Source organism: Trachurus trachurus (assembly GCF_905171665.1).
Source record: "Trachurus trachurus genome assembly, chromosome: 11".
Taxonomy (NCBI): Eukaryota; Metazoa; Chordata; class Actinopteri; order Carangiformes; family Carangidae; genus Trachurus; species Trachurus trachurus.
This window is the reverse complement of record NC_139904.1, coordinates 31,049,553-31,065,151: the sequence shown is the minus strand read 5'-3', so window position 1 is coordinate 31,065,151 and position 15,599 is coordinate 31,049,553. Positions and strand designations below refer to the sequence as shown.

Genomic DNA, 15,599 nt, shown 5'->3' with positions numbered 1-15,599 from the left:
ATGGAAACATTTTTGTACCCTTCCTGTTAGTACTTCATGGGGACATTTATGCACCTTAGGGTACAAAAATAGACTTAAACACTCTAGGGACTAAAATGTACCCTTGTAGGGTACAAATTTGTTCTCTACCCAGTGACAAACCATTTGTATGTTAAGACGTCAAATCTGTACTGCTGTGATGAATATGACTATGGATATGTTATTTTATTGGCGTGCCTTCGTGATTTTATCTGTGACTATAAAAATAAAACTTACTTACTTACTTTCACTATTCAGTGAGTATCATCAGATTACACAATATCCTGTACATGTTGGCTAAGTGAGAGTTAACTCTTACGAATGACTAACACTGAAAAAAAATCCAGTTTCAACACTACACTACTCTCTACTAGGCTATAATGATAATAAGAGATGAACTGTCACATCACATCAATACTGTTTGTTACATGAAACGTTTATTTCATTTTATTTAACCGCTGGTTTTACATGCTGGTCAGTAGTAGGCATCATTATCTCCCACAGACAAACATCCTCGCTTGTACCTTTATCTGTGATTCATCCACTCACATTCACTTTTCCCCCCTGTACGACAAAAGCCACAAACAACAATTTTCCAATAAGACACATACACAGTGATCGCTGACATCCTGACATACAGTGCAAACTACAAAACAGCCCACATACATACTAAGTCTACAATCAAAAAGGCTGAAACTCCCATTGCTCTTTCTGGAAACACAGTCTACAGACGGTACATTCAAATATACAGATGTGCTTTATGAAAAACTTGTGCTAGCACAACGGCAACAACATTAAAAAAATGTCTTAGTCTCTCAGACTGGCACTGACAAACATCTCATCACGTGATGGCAACTTCAGACTGTTTTTAAGGATCTACACTGTGCCATAAGCTGGTGGCGTTCATGTGTTACAGTGCATTACAGTACATTTTTTTAATACAAATGTTAATGTAAAAAGTCAGTCAGCAGCAACTTTATGCCAAACTTAGCATAAAACATTCAACACCGGGCTCTCAAGGCACAAAAACAAAGGCCACTGCCGCGTTGTAACATCCTTATTACACTGTAAAAAAAAATGCAGGAGTTTTTCTAGTGTCTTTACTTCAGTTACGAAGTGGATTGTTTTGCATAGGAGAAATTTTGACTCTGTATTTACGAGCCACGATTATAAACAGTAAGACCTTAAAATAATTTCAGCCTGGGTGACACAACACAGGAGCCACTTCCTTTTAAAATATCCAAAATAAATATTTGCACATTCAATATGCTGTTCAATACATCATCACAGTGTTGGAGGATTAAAGAAAACAGAAATCCAGACAAATCTTTTCTTTTTTTCCATCAGTAACAGTAGTGACACTCAGCTGTAGATACACACTTTGATAGTCTGTGTAAATCATGAGATTTAATTGTCTTCACTTTGTCAGCCTAACTCTGATATTCTAACAGATGAGTATCAAAAGATTAACTCCAAATATCATTTGTTTTAATGTCTCTGCTTACTGTTATGAAATGCCAACACATTTTACATTTACAGGCCAAAAGCATTTGTTCCCTTTCATTGAAAGCAGTCGGTCTGGAAGGAAAGGCACTCAACACATCCCACACATCCCATATATTTACTTGGACTTGGTTTTGCAGTCCAGCACTTGTTTGACCTTCCTCATCATGAAGGCACAAATGAGCACGCACACACTCAGAGTGACCGCGTAGAGTCCCAAGAAGAGAGCGGCCTCGCCGTCGGCGTGCAGGCGTGTGTACAGCTCCCTGCGGCCCACGAAGTCCAGGTGGGAGGCGTGGATCTGGCACAGGGTGCAGCAGGCCAGGAAGATGTGGAACACCTGATGGCTCTGCCCCACGAAGTCGCAGCGGCCGGGGAAGCAGCGCTCCAGCAGCGGGCAGGTGAAGAAGAAGGCGCAGCTGAGAAAGAAAGCCACCTGGCCCAAGTGATAGGGGACGGCCGGGTCGCCGCCGGACCAGGACCAGGAGGAGAGCCGGGCCGCCACGGGGCTGCTGTCCCACAGGTAGGCCACCGCCGACGGCACCACCTGACACACCTTGCGCACCCAGGTGGGCAGCCTGTGGTTGCAGTACTTGCCGTAGCAGCAGCCGAGGCAGGACAGGCAGCTGAAGACGGTGGCGGCGGGCATGAAGACGCCCCGCAGGCGGCCGTGCAGGCCCCGGTCCACGGCGTAGTAGAAGTGGACCACGGCGCTGCCGTACTGGTACTGCGCCACCCCGACGTAGTCCAGGAAGAAGAAGCCGTAGTGGTACAGCTCCGACTTACCCCCCAGCATGTGAGCCGCCACGCTGAAGGCGGTGTAGGCCAGGGCGGACAGGACCAGGATCAACAGGGGCCACGAGTGCGGGTCGTTCACAAAGTCCACCGTCTCGGCCAGCTGGCACAGTTTGACCAGGAAAACCAGGAAGGCCAGCAGGTGAGTCCAGATGTTGAGGGTCTCGTTGTGGCGCTGGAACATGGACAGGAGGTAGTAGCGCCAGTTCTGGTTGAGCGGCCGGTAGCCGGTGCAGACGTAGCGCTCCCTGAAGTAGGGGGGGACCTCGGTGTCTCTGACGGTGCCGGGCATGGAGGGGGCGGCCTCCGTCAGCATCTGGGGGACCTGGCGGATCTGCTGCAGGCTGATGAACACCCGCCCGATGCTCTCCATCACTATGGTTGCCATGGCTGTCAACAGCTGGATGGTTCCTGCTGAAAAAAAAGATCAAATTCAAAGTCAACTTTATTGTCAATGCTACATGATTTACATGAGATAAAGCAGAGGTCTTCAACAGGGGGTCCGTGGCCCCTAGGGGGTCTGCCGAGGTACTGCAGGGGGGTCGCAAAAGTTTTGGTTGATTAGACAATTTTTTTTATATTTTTTCGTTTCCACATTTATGTTACAAATAAAAACCTCAATTTGAATAGCTTCTATACATGATCATCATGCAATTGACAGACATTGTTGATAGTGGCATTGGTATCAATGAACAAGGTCTGTCTATAAATGGCAGTGGCATGGCTGCCCCATCTGTACCTGTTTAATATATGAACATTTTTATTAATTGAATAGTGAATGAACAATAGCAAGGTATGTTCATACATGGGACTAGGCCCAGTTTAATATTAAACACAATTTTAGTTTGGGGGTCATTGGCCTGAAAAACATTGAAGTTATATAGGAATTTAAACTGTGTTTCTCTCTATATGCAATGCTGTTTAAATAAAATAAAATAAAAGAATACATGCAGTATGAAAAATATATGAGACACACATTTAAATATAAAGTTTAAAAAAAAGAGTGTAATAGAATATATAAGAAACATGTATGTATATTGCAACAGGTGTTTACTGTGCAAGTATGGGTTCTGTGTGGATGCTGATATGAATCAGTCTTTAATATGGCTGTGCAAATATGTGGCATGTTTTAAGCAAGGTAGTGCAAAGTAATGTCAGAGTAAAGTGGCTGGTGCCAATAGTCTGTGCATTCACAATAATGGTGTCATAGTTCAGAGTGCTGGGGCAGAGGAGAAGGTTCACAGACAAAATGTCTTTGTTATAACTTTTAGAGCAGCTGATGTACAATATGTACCGTCCGTGTTCTTTTTAGCCTCCAACATGTTGACTGTAATCTGACTGTGTGTGTGTTTTGGAAGGTGGCAGATAAAGCAGTGACTGCATTAAGGTGTAGAGGCGTACGTGCATCTGCAAGCCTCCGCAATTTTATCATTATGGTGTAATTGCAGAGGTTGTGGTGGAAGCAGGCCTCTGCTTTAAAAGCTGTGGCTGCCTTCACCTGGCTGTGGGGACGGCCACAGGCTGGACACTGACTGGAGAAAGATTCAATACTAAAATAAACTAATACAACCTTACTGAATGTCCCAACAGATATTTAAAAAGGAGTTTAGACAGTTTGATGTGCGTATATGTATTTCATATTCACTTTAGTTAAAACTTTTCATTATTAATTAGATAGTATTACCCAGGGCCAGGGGGCGAAATCCCAGTTTTTTGGAAAACAGACACGGAGCGTTGTAAAAGGTTTGACATCTAGGACCTTCAAGGATTAAAACCTGGGTGGACAACCCGGTCAACTACTGTAGCTGCTGGAAAGCTACAGGGGCCAAAACCCCTTTCTTGGGTCATTTTGCTGGCGAAATGATGTAAATGCAAATATTTAGGTACTACAATGGCATAAATAGTCATACAACTATAACATTTGGCAGATTTGACACATAGGGGGAGGCATGAAAAAAAGATTCTGGGGTTTGTTGCAACTCAATTTTAAGATATCACCCTCAACATCCCAAAAAAGACAAAAAAAAAGTAGGCTACTCTTCGCCTGACAAATTCCCATGAAAATGATTATTTTTCAGCACTTTGTGGAGAATATCTAAATGCTTAACATGTATATAGAAAACTTCCTTAATCCATAAGCTTCCATTTGAGTCCCAGATAGCCTTTCTATCTCCAAAGCCCCACTTGCTGTGGCCAACGGTCTTCTCTATCTATCTGTTCACTTTGGGGAGACCAGAAATAGAATGTTTTATCATCATGCCAGTTAACATGTAGTTTTTCATAATAGGTGTTGTATTGTTTGGAGACAGCCTGTAGCTTTCCAGTAGCTAGTAGAAAGGCTATCTTGGACTCAAATGGAATCTTATGAATTAAGGAAGTTTTCTATATACATGACATGTTAAGCATGTACAGGCGAACAGTACTTTTTTTTTGTCTTTTTTGGGATGTTGAGGGTGATATCTTAAAATTGAGCTGCAACAAACCCCAGAATCTTTTTTTCATGCCTCCCCCTATGTGTCAAGATACTCTCTGCCAAATCTTATAGTTGTATAACTATTTATGCCATTGTATTACCTAAATATTTGCATTTACATAATTCTGCCAGCAAAGTTACCCAAGAAAGGGGTTTTGGCCCCTGTAGCTTTCCAGCAGCTAGTTGACCGGGTTGTCCACCCAGGTTTTAATCCTTCAAGTTCCTAGATATCATTTCTGCTGTCAAACCTTTTACAACGCTCCTTGTCTGTTTTTTTTATATATATATGGATGGTGTAAGAGAATATTGATACATTCAAATATTGCTTTATTTTATGACCATATTGATTCATTGAAGCACTGTGTTATATTGTATTAATAGTTTACATGGTTTTCTGTATTTGGGCGTCCAATCAATGATAATTCAGACTGCACAAAATGTTAGTATGTTGTAGGATGTTATAGGATCTATGAAATACAATACAGCTGCAACTTTTTCTGCAATATATGGCAATTCTTACTGTCTCCCCAGGGCCGGTTTTAGCTATGGGCAATATGGGCGACCGCCCAGGGCGCAATCTTTGTCAGGGCGCACGAGCGCTCTCCAAAAAAAAAAAAAAAAAAAAAGACAAAACAAAACTCGCCGTCAAGTTAGTGGAGTGGTCGCTGGGGCGCCCCCATGTCACGTCAACTTGCTGCTGAGAGTCATAGGCCTGCTACAGGTTGTGTGTGTGTCAGGAGAGGCGAGGTGGGAGGGCGGGGGGATCAACTCGCGACTGCTGAGGTCTCACGTCGGATGCTCCGCTGGCCCAGGGGGCTCTCATGCGGGGAAAGAAAACTCCTCGCCCTGAAGTTGGCTTCATTTTGGTAATGTTGCTATGGGATGCCCAGCAGCAACATTCCTCTTCTTCCTCTTCAATGTCTGGTCTCTGGTAAACAACATGAATGAACTGCGACAGGATCATGTGTTAAAAAGGATCCGGACTGTCATGATGTTTATAATAAGCATATTTTAACAGCAACGTCACGCTGTTTCCAAAACCACACCGACTTCAGCAGAGACGTGAGTTTAAGCACATTTTTAGTTTAGCCTACAGATGGAACAGTGGTTCCTGTCATTACTTTATATTCAAAATATCATCATGTTGCTGCCCTACACTCACAAACAAAAACTATTTTAAATTGTGTATTTTTTTAGAGGTTCAGAGGCTGTAGTCAAGCTGCTCAGTTTTAATATAATTATTATATTATAATTCATTAATATAATTAAAGCCTATAATTGTATGTGATTGGCTATTTTAAAAAATCATTTAAATATGGCTGGATGATCAATAACAAATGAAACTGTGGTTTGACAAATTCAAACACATTTATTGATGATTTAATCTAAAGGAACCACGGTAGCCTATAAGATCATGTGTAAGATCAAATTCAGTGTTAAAGGCGCTCAGGCAGGTGATTTTGAAATACGCTAAAAGTAATCCAGAAAGTACTATTAGTATTACTTGTGTAATGTATTACAGATTACAGATTTTGGGACATGTAATCAGTAATCTGTAGGGGAATACATTTTAAAAGAAACCCCCCCAACACTGAATATAATATATTCTTGTGTTTGTTCGGTGGTGTTTTTTTTTTGTTTTTTTTTGGGGGGGGGGCACCAAGGGATGGTTTCGCCCAGGGCGTAAAACTAGCCAGGACCGCCTCTGTGTCTCCCAACTTGTCACAATATATCATCACTCCCATTCAGAATATGTATCATAACTACTTTCTTACAGACTAACTTTTTTAAATAGCAGCACAGTGCCCCCCCTAAATTAAGATTTTAGGAGCACAAGCAGGAAATTAAGGGATGCACACTGTAAATATTCACATTTCCTTTTCATTCATGATCCTCACACACATTGGCCTGCCACCTAGCTATTGACAGATCCCAGATATTTTAATCGCCCCTTCCATGTTTCACCAGTGTTAAAAAAAAGAGGCAAATATACTGGTTGCACATGCACAAGGAGATTGCACTGTAGATCGCAAAATGCCCCCACCACTGGTAATGTGGCCAATACAGCATATCTCCTGCCATATGCAATATTTTCCCGTACTATAACATTTTTCCGTCAGTCTGAGCCAGACCTTTGGCTACATTGTAAATCCTGACATATGTCAAATTAAATGTAGCCTATGGGCTACCTGAAAGATAAAACACAACTATAACCTACACATACTGCTGAAAAAAATACCTCTAACTTAAAAGACAAGAGTATCATTATTGAAAACAACTGAGGCAACATAATAACAGTACCCTCACTCCCACCCACCCACATATTTTGTGAATGACACAAGACATGTAGCCTACTGTATGCACTATGAAGCAGTCTAACTGGACAAACGCCTTTACAGTTGGTTTAACAGACTAACAGCAGGTTTAAAAGCAGTGTGTCACGTTTTAAATCAAACCTGAGCCCCCCCCCACCCCTCCTACCCCTCCTGTACAGTGATCACTGCCATCTACAACTTTTTTTTTTTTTTTTTTTTTAATTCCTGAGCCCGCCCCTGTGAGAACCTGCCGCTGTGCCCAGATCATCATCAAACCCACTTCACTTCATCTGGGTTCACTTGACCCTGGTGGTGACGGTCTGTACCGAACTGTACCGGACTGTGCCGTCCTGTGTACGGCAGCGTGGAGCGGCTGGAAAAGGTGTGGGAGTGAACCTAACAGGGTCACTGAAGTTGGTCCCTCTGCCTGGAACAAACCTAACTTCCCCTGGCTGCTCCCCATCACCACTCTAACACACTGTCTAGTCCCTGTTTGTGTATGTAGAGAAGGAGAAGAGCTCACCTTGTTGTGCTGCGGCTCTCCTTCACTGTGCTGCTGCTGAGCTGACCTCTTCTTCCTCCTCCGCCCGCCGACACTAATATTCAACAGATTGACTCGCTTTTCTCAAGTGAGAACTCTGCGTCAAGCTGACGTCGTTTAAATCAAGCCGGAAGTGTTGCGATTTGACTATAAAAATAAAAGCCCAATTCTCTTTGGTAATAATACAATAAAATCGATTTTGATTTTTAAAATGATATTCTTCTATTAATAATAGCACATTTCTATAGAAGGAAGAAATAATAAGTTTTGTAATATCTGTACTTATTGCAATTTGAAAGTATAGGCTACTGTTAACATCAAACACAGCCTAGGCTACCCTAGAAGAAGATTGGAATTGATCAAATTAATTTGACAGAAACAAAAAATGAAGAAAATGAATTAAACAAATCCTATGTCTCAGTATTACTTTGCAGCAGAAGGAACAGGTCACACACTGTCTTTGCAGATATTAGTAGGCCAGTGTCCTAATCAATTGATGAACTATGATGTAGGATATTGTATTGTTTTGGATTAATCTACCAAACAGCATAAAACAAAGTAATGAAATAGAACTGCAACATTATGGGGGCAGGACTAGATAAGCTTTTGCTTCTCCAGCTTTCCCTTTCGGCCATGTGTATTGTATTAAAGTGTGATGATGATGATTTAATGGACATGCCCGAAATAAATAAATTGATAGATAATTAGACCTAATATCCAGTGTTATACAGCAGTCTAAATTATTTAACTGTAGCCTATACTACTTTGTGAGTGCTGTGTTTTATTGTGAAAACTGATACCGGAAAACGTGTTGCAATCGCAGCTTGAAACACCGAGTGGATCAAGAGGAGGAAGATGTTTTTTTTTTTTTTTTTAACAGACTAAAAAGGAAAGAGAAAAAGACTTTAAACGTGAGTTGCCTTAATCCGGTCAGATTTGTATGCTGAAGAGACGAGTTCAGGCTCAGGGAGCGAGGACGTTTGTTCCCTGTTGTGTTCATCTCTGAACAGACAACTATACTTGAGATTCACTGCGATAAAAAGCTCCAATCACAGGACTCCTCTGAGGCTGAGTGTTAAATACCTGAAATACATGCAAATCCTGCATGTCATGCACAGACACGTGTGCGCGGCGGAGAGTTTGATCACAGCCTGACCACATTACTGAGCTGAACTAATGGTTTGAATGAGTGCAGCCAGTTTTGCATTTTCAGGTGTTTAGGCCACTGGTGGAGAAACAAGAGTTTATTTAAAGGCTTTATATGAATATTTAATGATTCAGGGCTGATTTAGTAAAGTCAACAGAACCTGTGTGGGTTATTTCAGGGACTTGCTGTTCTTTTTTTTTTTTACCTTTTTTTTTTTTTTACTAAAAACCTTTGTCAACAAGTGTGATAACCAGGAGTAAAGATGCATCATGGGGCTTTAATGACTGTTCAACATCTCACTGACATATTTTTTCACTTTACATGTAACATGATACTCAATCCTTTTTATTTCTGTTTTGATTTATCATTTTCTCTACTGTGTGTGGTTCTCCATGACCTGCAGGAGGTTTGAGAGGATAGAGACGACATATCGAGGCTGGAAGATATGGGATTCTTCACCGTCACCAGACCGTGCTGTTATCAGGTACTGGTGAAGATTTGAAAGATTTCCCCAGATGTGAGGGCGTTGCTGTCTCTGTTTGCTGATCTGTAAAAGTCACACACGACTGCCACTCTATTTGTGTAATAGTTGTGGCCTCCCTTTTTTTTTTACATTTTAAAGGAGAAATATGCAAGTCTGGTTGCTTTGCAGCTGTGTTGCTAACCCTCCTCTCCTCCATGTGCATTTGTTTGCAACAAAGCCGACGAGAAATCAATCCATGGAGCGGTGGATAACATTATATATCATTTATGATGTTGTGATGTGTATATTTGTGTAGTCTTATCTGTCATAAACAAAAGATTATGGGTTACGGGGCGCATGAGACGAGAGCTGGGTCGGAGGCTCTGATTTTACAAGGTTGGTTTTCAGCCAGAAGATGCTAGGCCGAAGGCAGAGAACCTCCATTCTCCCTGGAACAAGTAACATCATTCATTTAACCATAGCATAGGTATGCTAAAAATACAGCACAGGTCCTCTTTAAAATACTCAAAAGATCGGTCTCCTATACCAAAATGTTGTATAAACCTGATGCAAGTGAGGATGTTCTCTGTTGAAATTTGTTGGCATTTGGATCCGTCCTTTCTGATGCACCTGCCGATCTTTTGACGCTAACAAAGTTTAACTAAACACAAGATCGAGTTCCACCCAAAACAGGAATCTGCACCATGAAATACAGGACCCACAACACACACAACTCACAACAAACCCCTACAGCGCGGAGGCCCTGAGGCTATATGACACCATTAAATGTCAGGATGCATTTATGTATGAATTAAGCAGATGAGATGTAGCCTACGTTTCCATTCTTTATCTTTTGAATACATTTTTTTAACATTTGAACCCACAGTGAACACACACAATGGACAGAGCACCTGTTTAGACAGTTAGCTATACAAACTGACTGAGAGACAAGGGAATCGTGTCCAAAGAGCTTAGCCTGCAGAGACAAAGGAGAATGGGTGGAGGAGCCAGACTGTCAGTGGTGCACTAGATATGAACGTTTGCAGAGAGTGAAGGCAAAGCAAGACCGCAAAGGTCATAGATTGAATAGCTTAAAAATCTCATCAAGCACTGTCAGATATGACAACCAGACCCTCCTTGTGAGGTCTGTTTACTGTGAACTTTTTAAACATGGGGGAGACGGAGAGTGAAACTTTGTTGTTGTGGTTGTTGCAACCATGCTTTAAGAGGGCCATTGTCCTATCAGAATGACATGATAGAAATCCATACTGTTTAGAAAACCAATCAAATGTATCACACCAGAAGAGGCACAGCAGTGAAGAATCCGTCACATATCAGATTCAAAGATTTCACTTAGTTTACTTTCAGGATAATGTAGTCTATAATAGATCTTTAATTGAATTGATCTAAATCTGGAATTGATGGGGCAGCTCATTATATTGTCACAGTCTCTTCCCATAGGTCGTCTGACACTGTAAAAAAAAAAGAAAACGAAAAAAAGAAAAGGTAGTTGTTCACTCTTCTCATCTTACCCCTGACAAAACAGCAAAGTGTTGTGTATTTCCAAACTATTGTAAGAGATATGAGCAATGGTTGAAGGATGGTTTGTGTTTTTAGAGTTGTATATTCCCTTGAGTTCTGGTTTGCACTGTTTGATATTTCAGGAAATTGCTCCAAATCAAATTCAGCCCGTGGATGACGAAAAAAAAGCAAAGAAAAAGTAGCTCTGTATCCCAGTGTTGCATCACATTCAATTTCCAGCAAAGATCTCCTTTGTTGTTTGGCTTTGTAACAGCAGGACTGCCTGTTACATAACCGCTTAGCCTGAGGCAATGGTGGGAACTGGGAACTGGCCCTGGGGTTTGAGCCCAGCTGAATGTAAACTGCAGTCTGTCCACATATTTCCTCACTTTCACCTCTGGAGCGCCGAAGAATGTAACAGTCTCCAACAGGACAGCTGAAGGCATGTACAGTACTTACACTACATATATACATACATACAAACATACATACATACAAACAAACATACATATACATACATACATACATGTGTGTGTGTGCTCTTGTTCTTGTATCTTTGTGAGGGCCAATTAGAATTAGTATTGTTAAGTACCATTCCTTAGTTACCAGATACTTTATTACTCCAATAGTTTATCTGACATTAATATAATAATATAATCAGGAGGTAAAGTGGGTCGTCCATAATGAGAAGGTTGATGGCTCCTCCAGTCGACATGTCAAAGTGTCCTTGAGCAAGATACTGCACCACAAATTGCCTCTGATGGATCACTGGTGTGTGAGTATGTGAGTATGTGTGTATGTGTGCTCTATGCATGTGTGAATGTGTGAATGTGGTTAATAGTGTGAAGCGCTACTAGTTGACTTGACTGCAGACAAGACGAATACTATAAAAATGCAGCACATTTGTTCTACCTCCTGTAAATATAAACTTCCTGAATCAACTGTGACTATTTACAAGAATAGGCAGTAAATATTTGCACATACTATAGTAGGCTACATGTTTCCAGTAAAACAATAAAATACAGCAAGAAACTGTAAAAATAAAAAATAAAATACAAATAATTGAATAAACACAAATAATAACATGACCTTTGGAATGAAGCTTCTGCCAGAGAATTACTGCAAATTTACAGTGAAATGTGTGAGAAGCAGTTATAAGCTCTGGGAAACTGCACTGATAAATAATTTAATTCTGACAAGAAGGGTAAAAAAAAGAAAGCAAACGTTTCAAAAGCACTAGTCACTGTGATAGTGATAGGATGTTGTAGTATGTTGCCACCACCAGGTCAAAACTTTCAGTTCAGCTCTGAACATCAATCACCATTAATATAAAAAGTGTTTTGATTAATGATTATTTGGCTCCATTACTTAGAGGTGTCAAACTCATTTTAGTCCAGGAGCCACATACAGTGCAATTTGATCTCAAGTGGGGTGGACCATTAAAATAATAGCCTGTTAACCTATAAATAATGACAATGATAAACCTTTCCCTGTTTTAAGGGGGGACCCTACAGGTGAATAGGATAAAAAATTTAACTAACAGATATCACCATGAAACTTCCCAAGTTTATGACTTACATTAAGACAAATATTTTTTGTATTACAAGTTTCAAATTTTATGTTTATATAAATGAGGCAGTATCTAATGAAATATGCACTAATTTGCATACATTTCCAGAACCAAAATCTGAACAATGGATAAAGCTCATTTGAAAATTCTTGTTTTATTTTGTTGACATGTTAGAGTCAGAAGTTTTTTACAGAGGAGATTTTGGATATCTCTTTTTATCACTCTGTAAATGAGAAAATACTGTCACCAGCCCTAAAAAAAAAATAATCAAATTTTGCAATGTTTTTAGGAATAAAATGTTGTATAAATCAGGCTGTGAATTATATATCAACAATCCCCTCTGTAAAAAAAAAAACTTCAGAATAAAGACAGGAATAAAACTGGAAGGTTTGGTGTCTCTAAGTGCTGCTGAAGTAGAGATTTTGGGTTCAGAGTCTGAGGAAAAACTCATTGAGAAAACGGCCTTTAAAGATTTGTACTGTAAAATTCCATAGATTGTTAATGTGAAATATACTTTTACGATTGGTTGCGGATACGGAGGAAATGGCAATTTCTGGAGCCTACATCATTGTTCAGGAGAGAGAGAGCTTTACAATGATACTTGACATGACATGGGTCAGACAACAAGCACAGCACAGTATGTCACAGTAGCATGTTAAAGCAGAAGTAAGCGATCCGGTCGTTTTGGCTAATGCTGCGTTCCAGGAAGGCTTTTGAAACCGTAAATTACAGCTTCATGTCACAACTTACGATTTTGTAGCGTTCCAGGCAACCCACTCGTGTTTTTCCGACCTGTTTTACCGGTGAAAGTCACTATAACGGCCACTCGTAACTTCCGACCCGTGAACTCGTACCAGATCGAACTGGTATGACTTCACAGGTCAGAAAAACACGAGTTACGGGCTGCCTTGAACGCACCATAACAGTCCTCGTCCCTACGTCACCACATTCACGCGCATCCCTTGGCTGCACACACAGCCCTTAATGCCGTTCTCTCTCCTCATTGGATAAAAACTGTAGGATACGAGAAAAGTTTTCTCCTCGGCTCAGAGCAGAGCAGAGTGACTGACAGACCCGTGTTTCGGTCCAAACACTCTATGTAAGTGATTGCTGTCGGAAGATATAACTATTTAAGACTTATATTAACACAAAAATATTGCTCACTTCTGCTTTAACTTTGGGTGAATTTAGGAGAAATCTACTGATGAAAGAGACAAAATGAAGTAAAATATGCGGGCCACACCCCTGCTTTATAGCATTGGATGTTGGCCGCCAACAGTTTTCAGATTTTAAAGTGGGCCATGCATTGGAAAATATTGGTAACTGTTGAATTAGTGGGTGATTTATGTCAGAGGATGAGCTCACAGTGGTTTGTATAAGACAAAACACCCTCGGTTGTCTACGGGGAGGCAAAAAGCAACGCTTCAGATCAGATCGGCCCCCTCTGACTACACATTTCACTAAAACAACATCACAAACTGCAATTAAAAAGCAATTGTAGCTGTTTCCCAGCTGCTCATATAAAAGTGTTTGCAGTAATTAACAGTTCTCTCCCACCTGTCCTGGAGGATATTTGTTCACAGTGTACCAGACACTGGGAACTCTGATCCAATGATACAGACTAGATTTGGCTTCAGTAGTTTTACTTTAGAGGCAGGATTTCATCAAAGCAACATCACATTTAAAAGACTGTCCCCGTTTAGATATGTAAACTGTTTAAAGTACTGCTGCGGGAGAAATTAGTGAGTCATTTGTGCACTGGATGAATTAAAGGTATAGTTGCACATAAACAAAGAGATGACTCCTTTGGAAAGTTCCAGTGATGAAAGCCTTGAATTCAGATATCTAAGCGACTGACTAGAACAAGAAAAAAAAATGTGTTGAGCATGTTACTATCATCTGCAAGATCTTCATCCTCTCACTCAGTAAACTGGGAGAATTTCTGAAAAGGTCACACACACACAAACACACACATCACCACCGGCTCTGTTTCTCTTCACAGTTATAAATATAGACACGCGGCCTCCGATAAACACACATCGATCTACTGAGTTTGAGGTTTTTCGCTCCGTCACTCCCTCTCTCTGTCTGTTTATCTCTTTACAAATACCCACTTCCTGTTGCTCACCACACTCACTTACTCAATAGCTCAATAACTCCACTTTCCCATTCCAGGACCTTGTACAGGCCGACCTTTTTTTAAAATTATTATTACCGTTAGATTCACTCATTTATTCATTCATTTATTCATACTTTTTTCCATCTTTTAATGTATCTTTTCATCATGACTCATCTTGAGCTGCACTTTTTATTACATGACTAACGACCCGTTCTGTCAGAATGTGTTCTGCTGTGTGGGTGTGTGTGTGTGTGTAGCAACTTCAACCAAACAACTCCCTGAGAGGCTGAGGTTGGTCCTGGATGTCCGATGCGCTAAACAAACCGTTTATTGGCGAAAAAAAAAAAAAGATTATCAACTTGTGATAAAGAAACTATGACCAAAGTAATCACAGTCACCAACTGTCTCAGGAAGCTGGCAAAATTCCAGGTCGACAGGACCCTGTTGAACATGTTTTACCGTTCTTATGTTGAGTCTGTGCTCCCTTTTTCTTTTATCTGTTGGTTCCAATCCCTTAATATCAAAAACAAAAATTTACTGAGTGGTCAACGTCTGCTGTAAAATAACTGGCACGGACCAAGAAACCCTGCAGGATATGTACAACATAAAGCACTATCTATCCTGTTTGACAGCTCCCATCCACTATACCAACAATTTGAGCTTTTTCCTTCTGGTTCCCTTTTCAGACTTCCACCAATCAAAACCAACAGATATATAAAAAAAAATCCTTTATCCCATCTGCTGTCTCCCTCCTCAACTCTAAGAGGAGGAGGTAGCTCATTGCACAGCACACTTTAAACTTTAAAGCAGAAGTAAGCGATCCGGTGGTTTTGGCTAACTTCCTGTCAGCAGATGGAGTTATCAGCCCCCGCCCTCGTCCCTACGTCACCACATTCACGCGCATCCCTTGGCTGCACACACAGAGAGGACCGCCCCTTTATGCCGTTCTCTCTCCTCATTGGATAAAGGTTGTAGGATACAAGGAAAGTTTTCTCCTGGGCTTACAGCAGAGCAGAGTGACTGACAGACCCGTGTTTCAGACCAAACACTAAGTGATTGCTGTCGGAAGTTATAACTATTTAAGACTTATATTAACACAAACATTCCTCTTACTTCTGCTTTAATCTTATAGCA

General features: G+C 40.8%; 1 protein-coding gene across 1 annotated transcript; it reads right to left on the bottom strand.

Annotated features, from left to right (window-relative positions):
• Positions 1-1,639: 1,639 nt before the first annotated feature.
• paqr7a (progestin and adipoQ receptor family member VII, a) lies at positions 1,640-7,679 on the bottom strand (the record flags this gene model as incomplete). The annotated part of the gene is made up of 2 exons (XM_083981855.1): positions 7,628-7,679; positions 1,640-2,730 (listed from the first exon to the last, which is right to left on the bottom strand). The coding sequence occupies exon 2, from the start codon at positions 2,702-2,704 to the stop codon at positions 1,640-1,642; it is 1,065 nt and encodes a 354-aa protein (XP_083837981.1). The 5' UTR covers positions 2,705-2,730; positions 7,628-7,679.
• Positions 7,680-15,599: the final 7,920 nt, after the last annotated feature.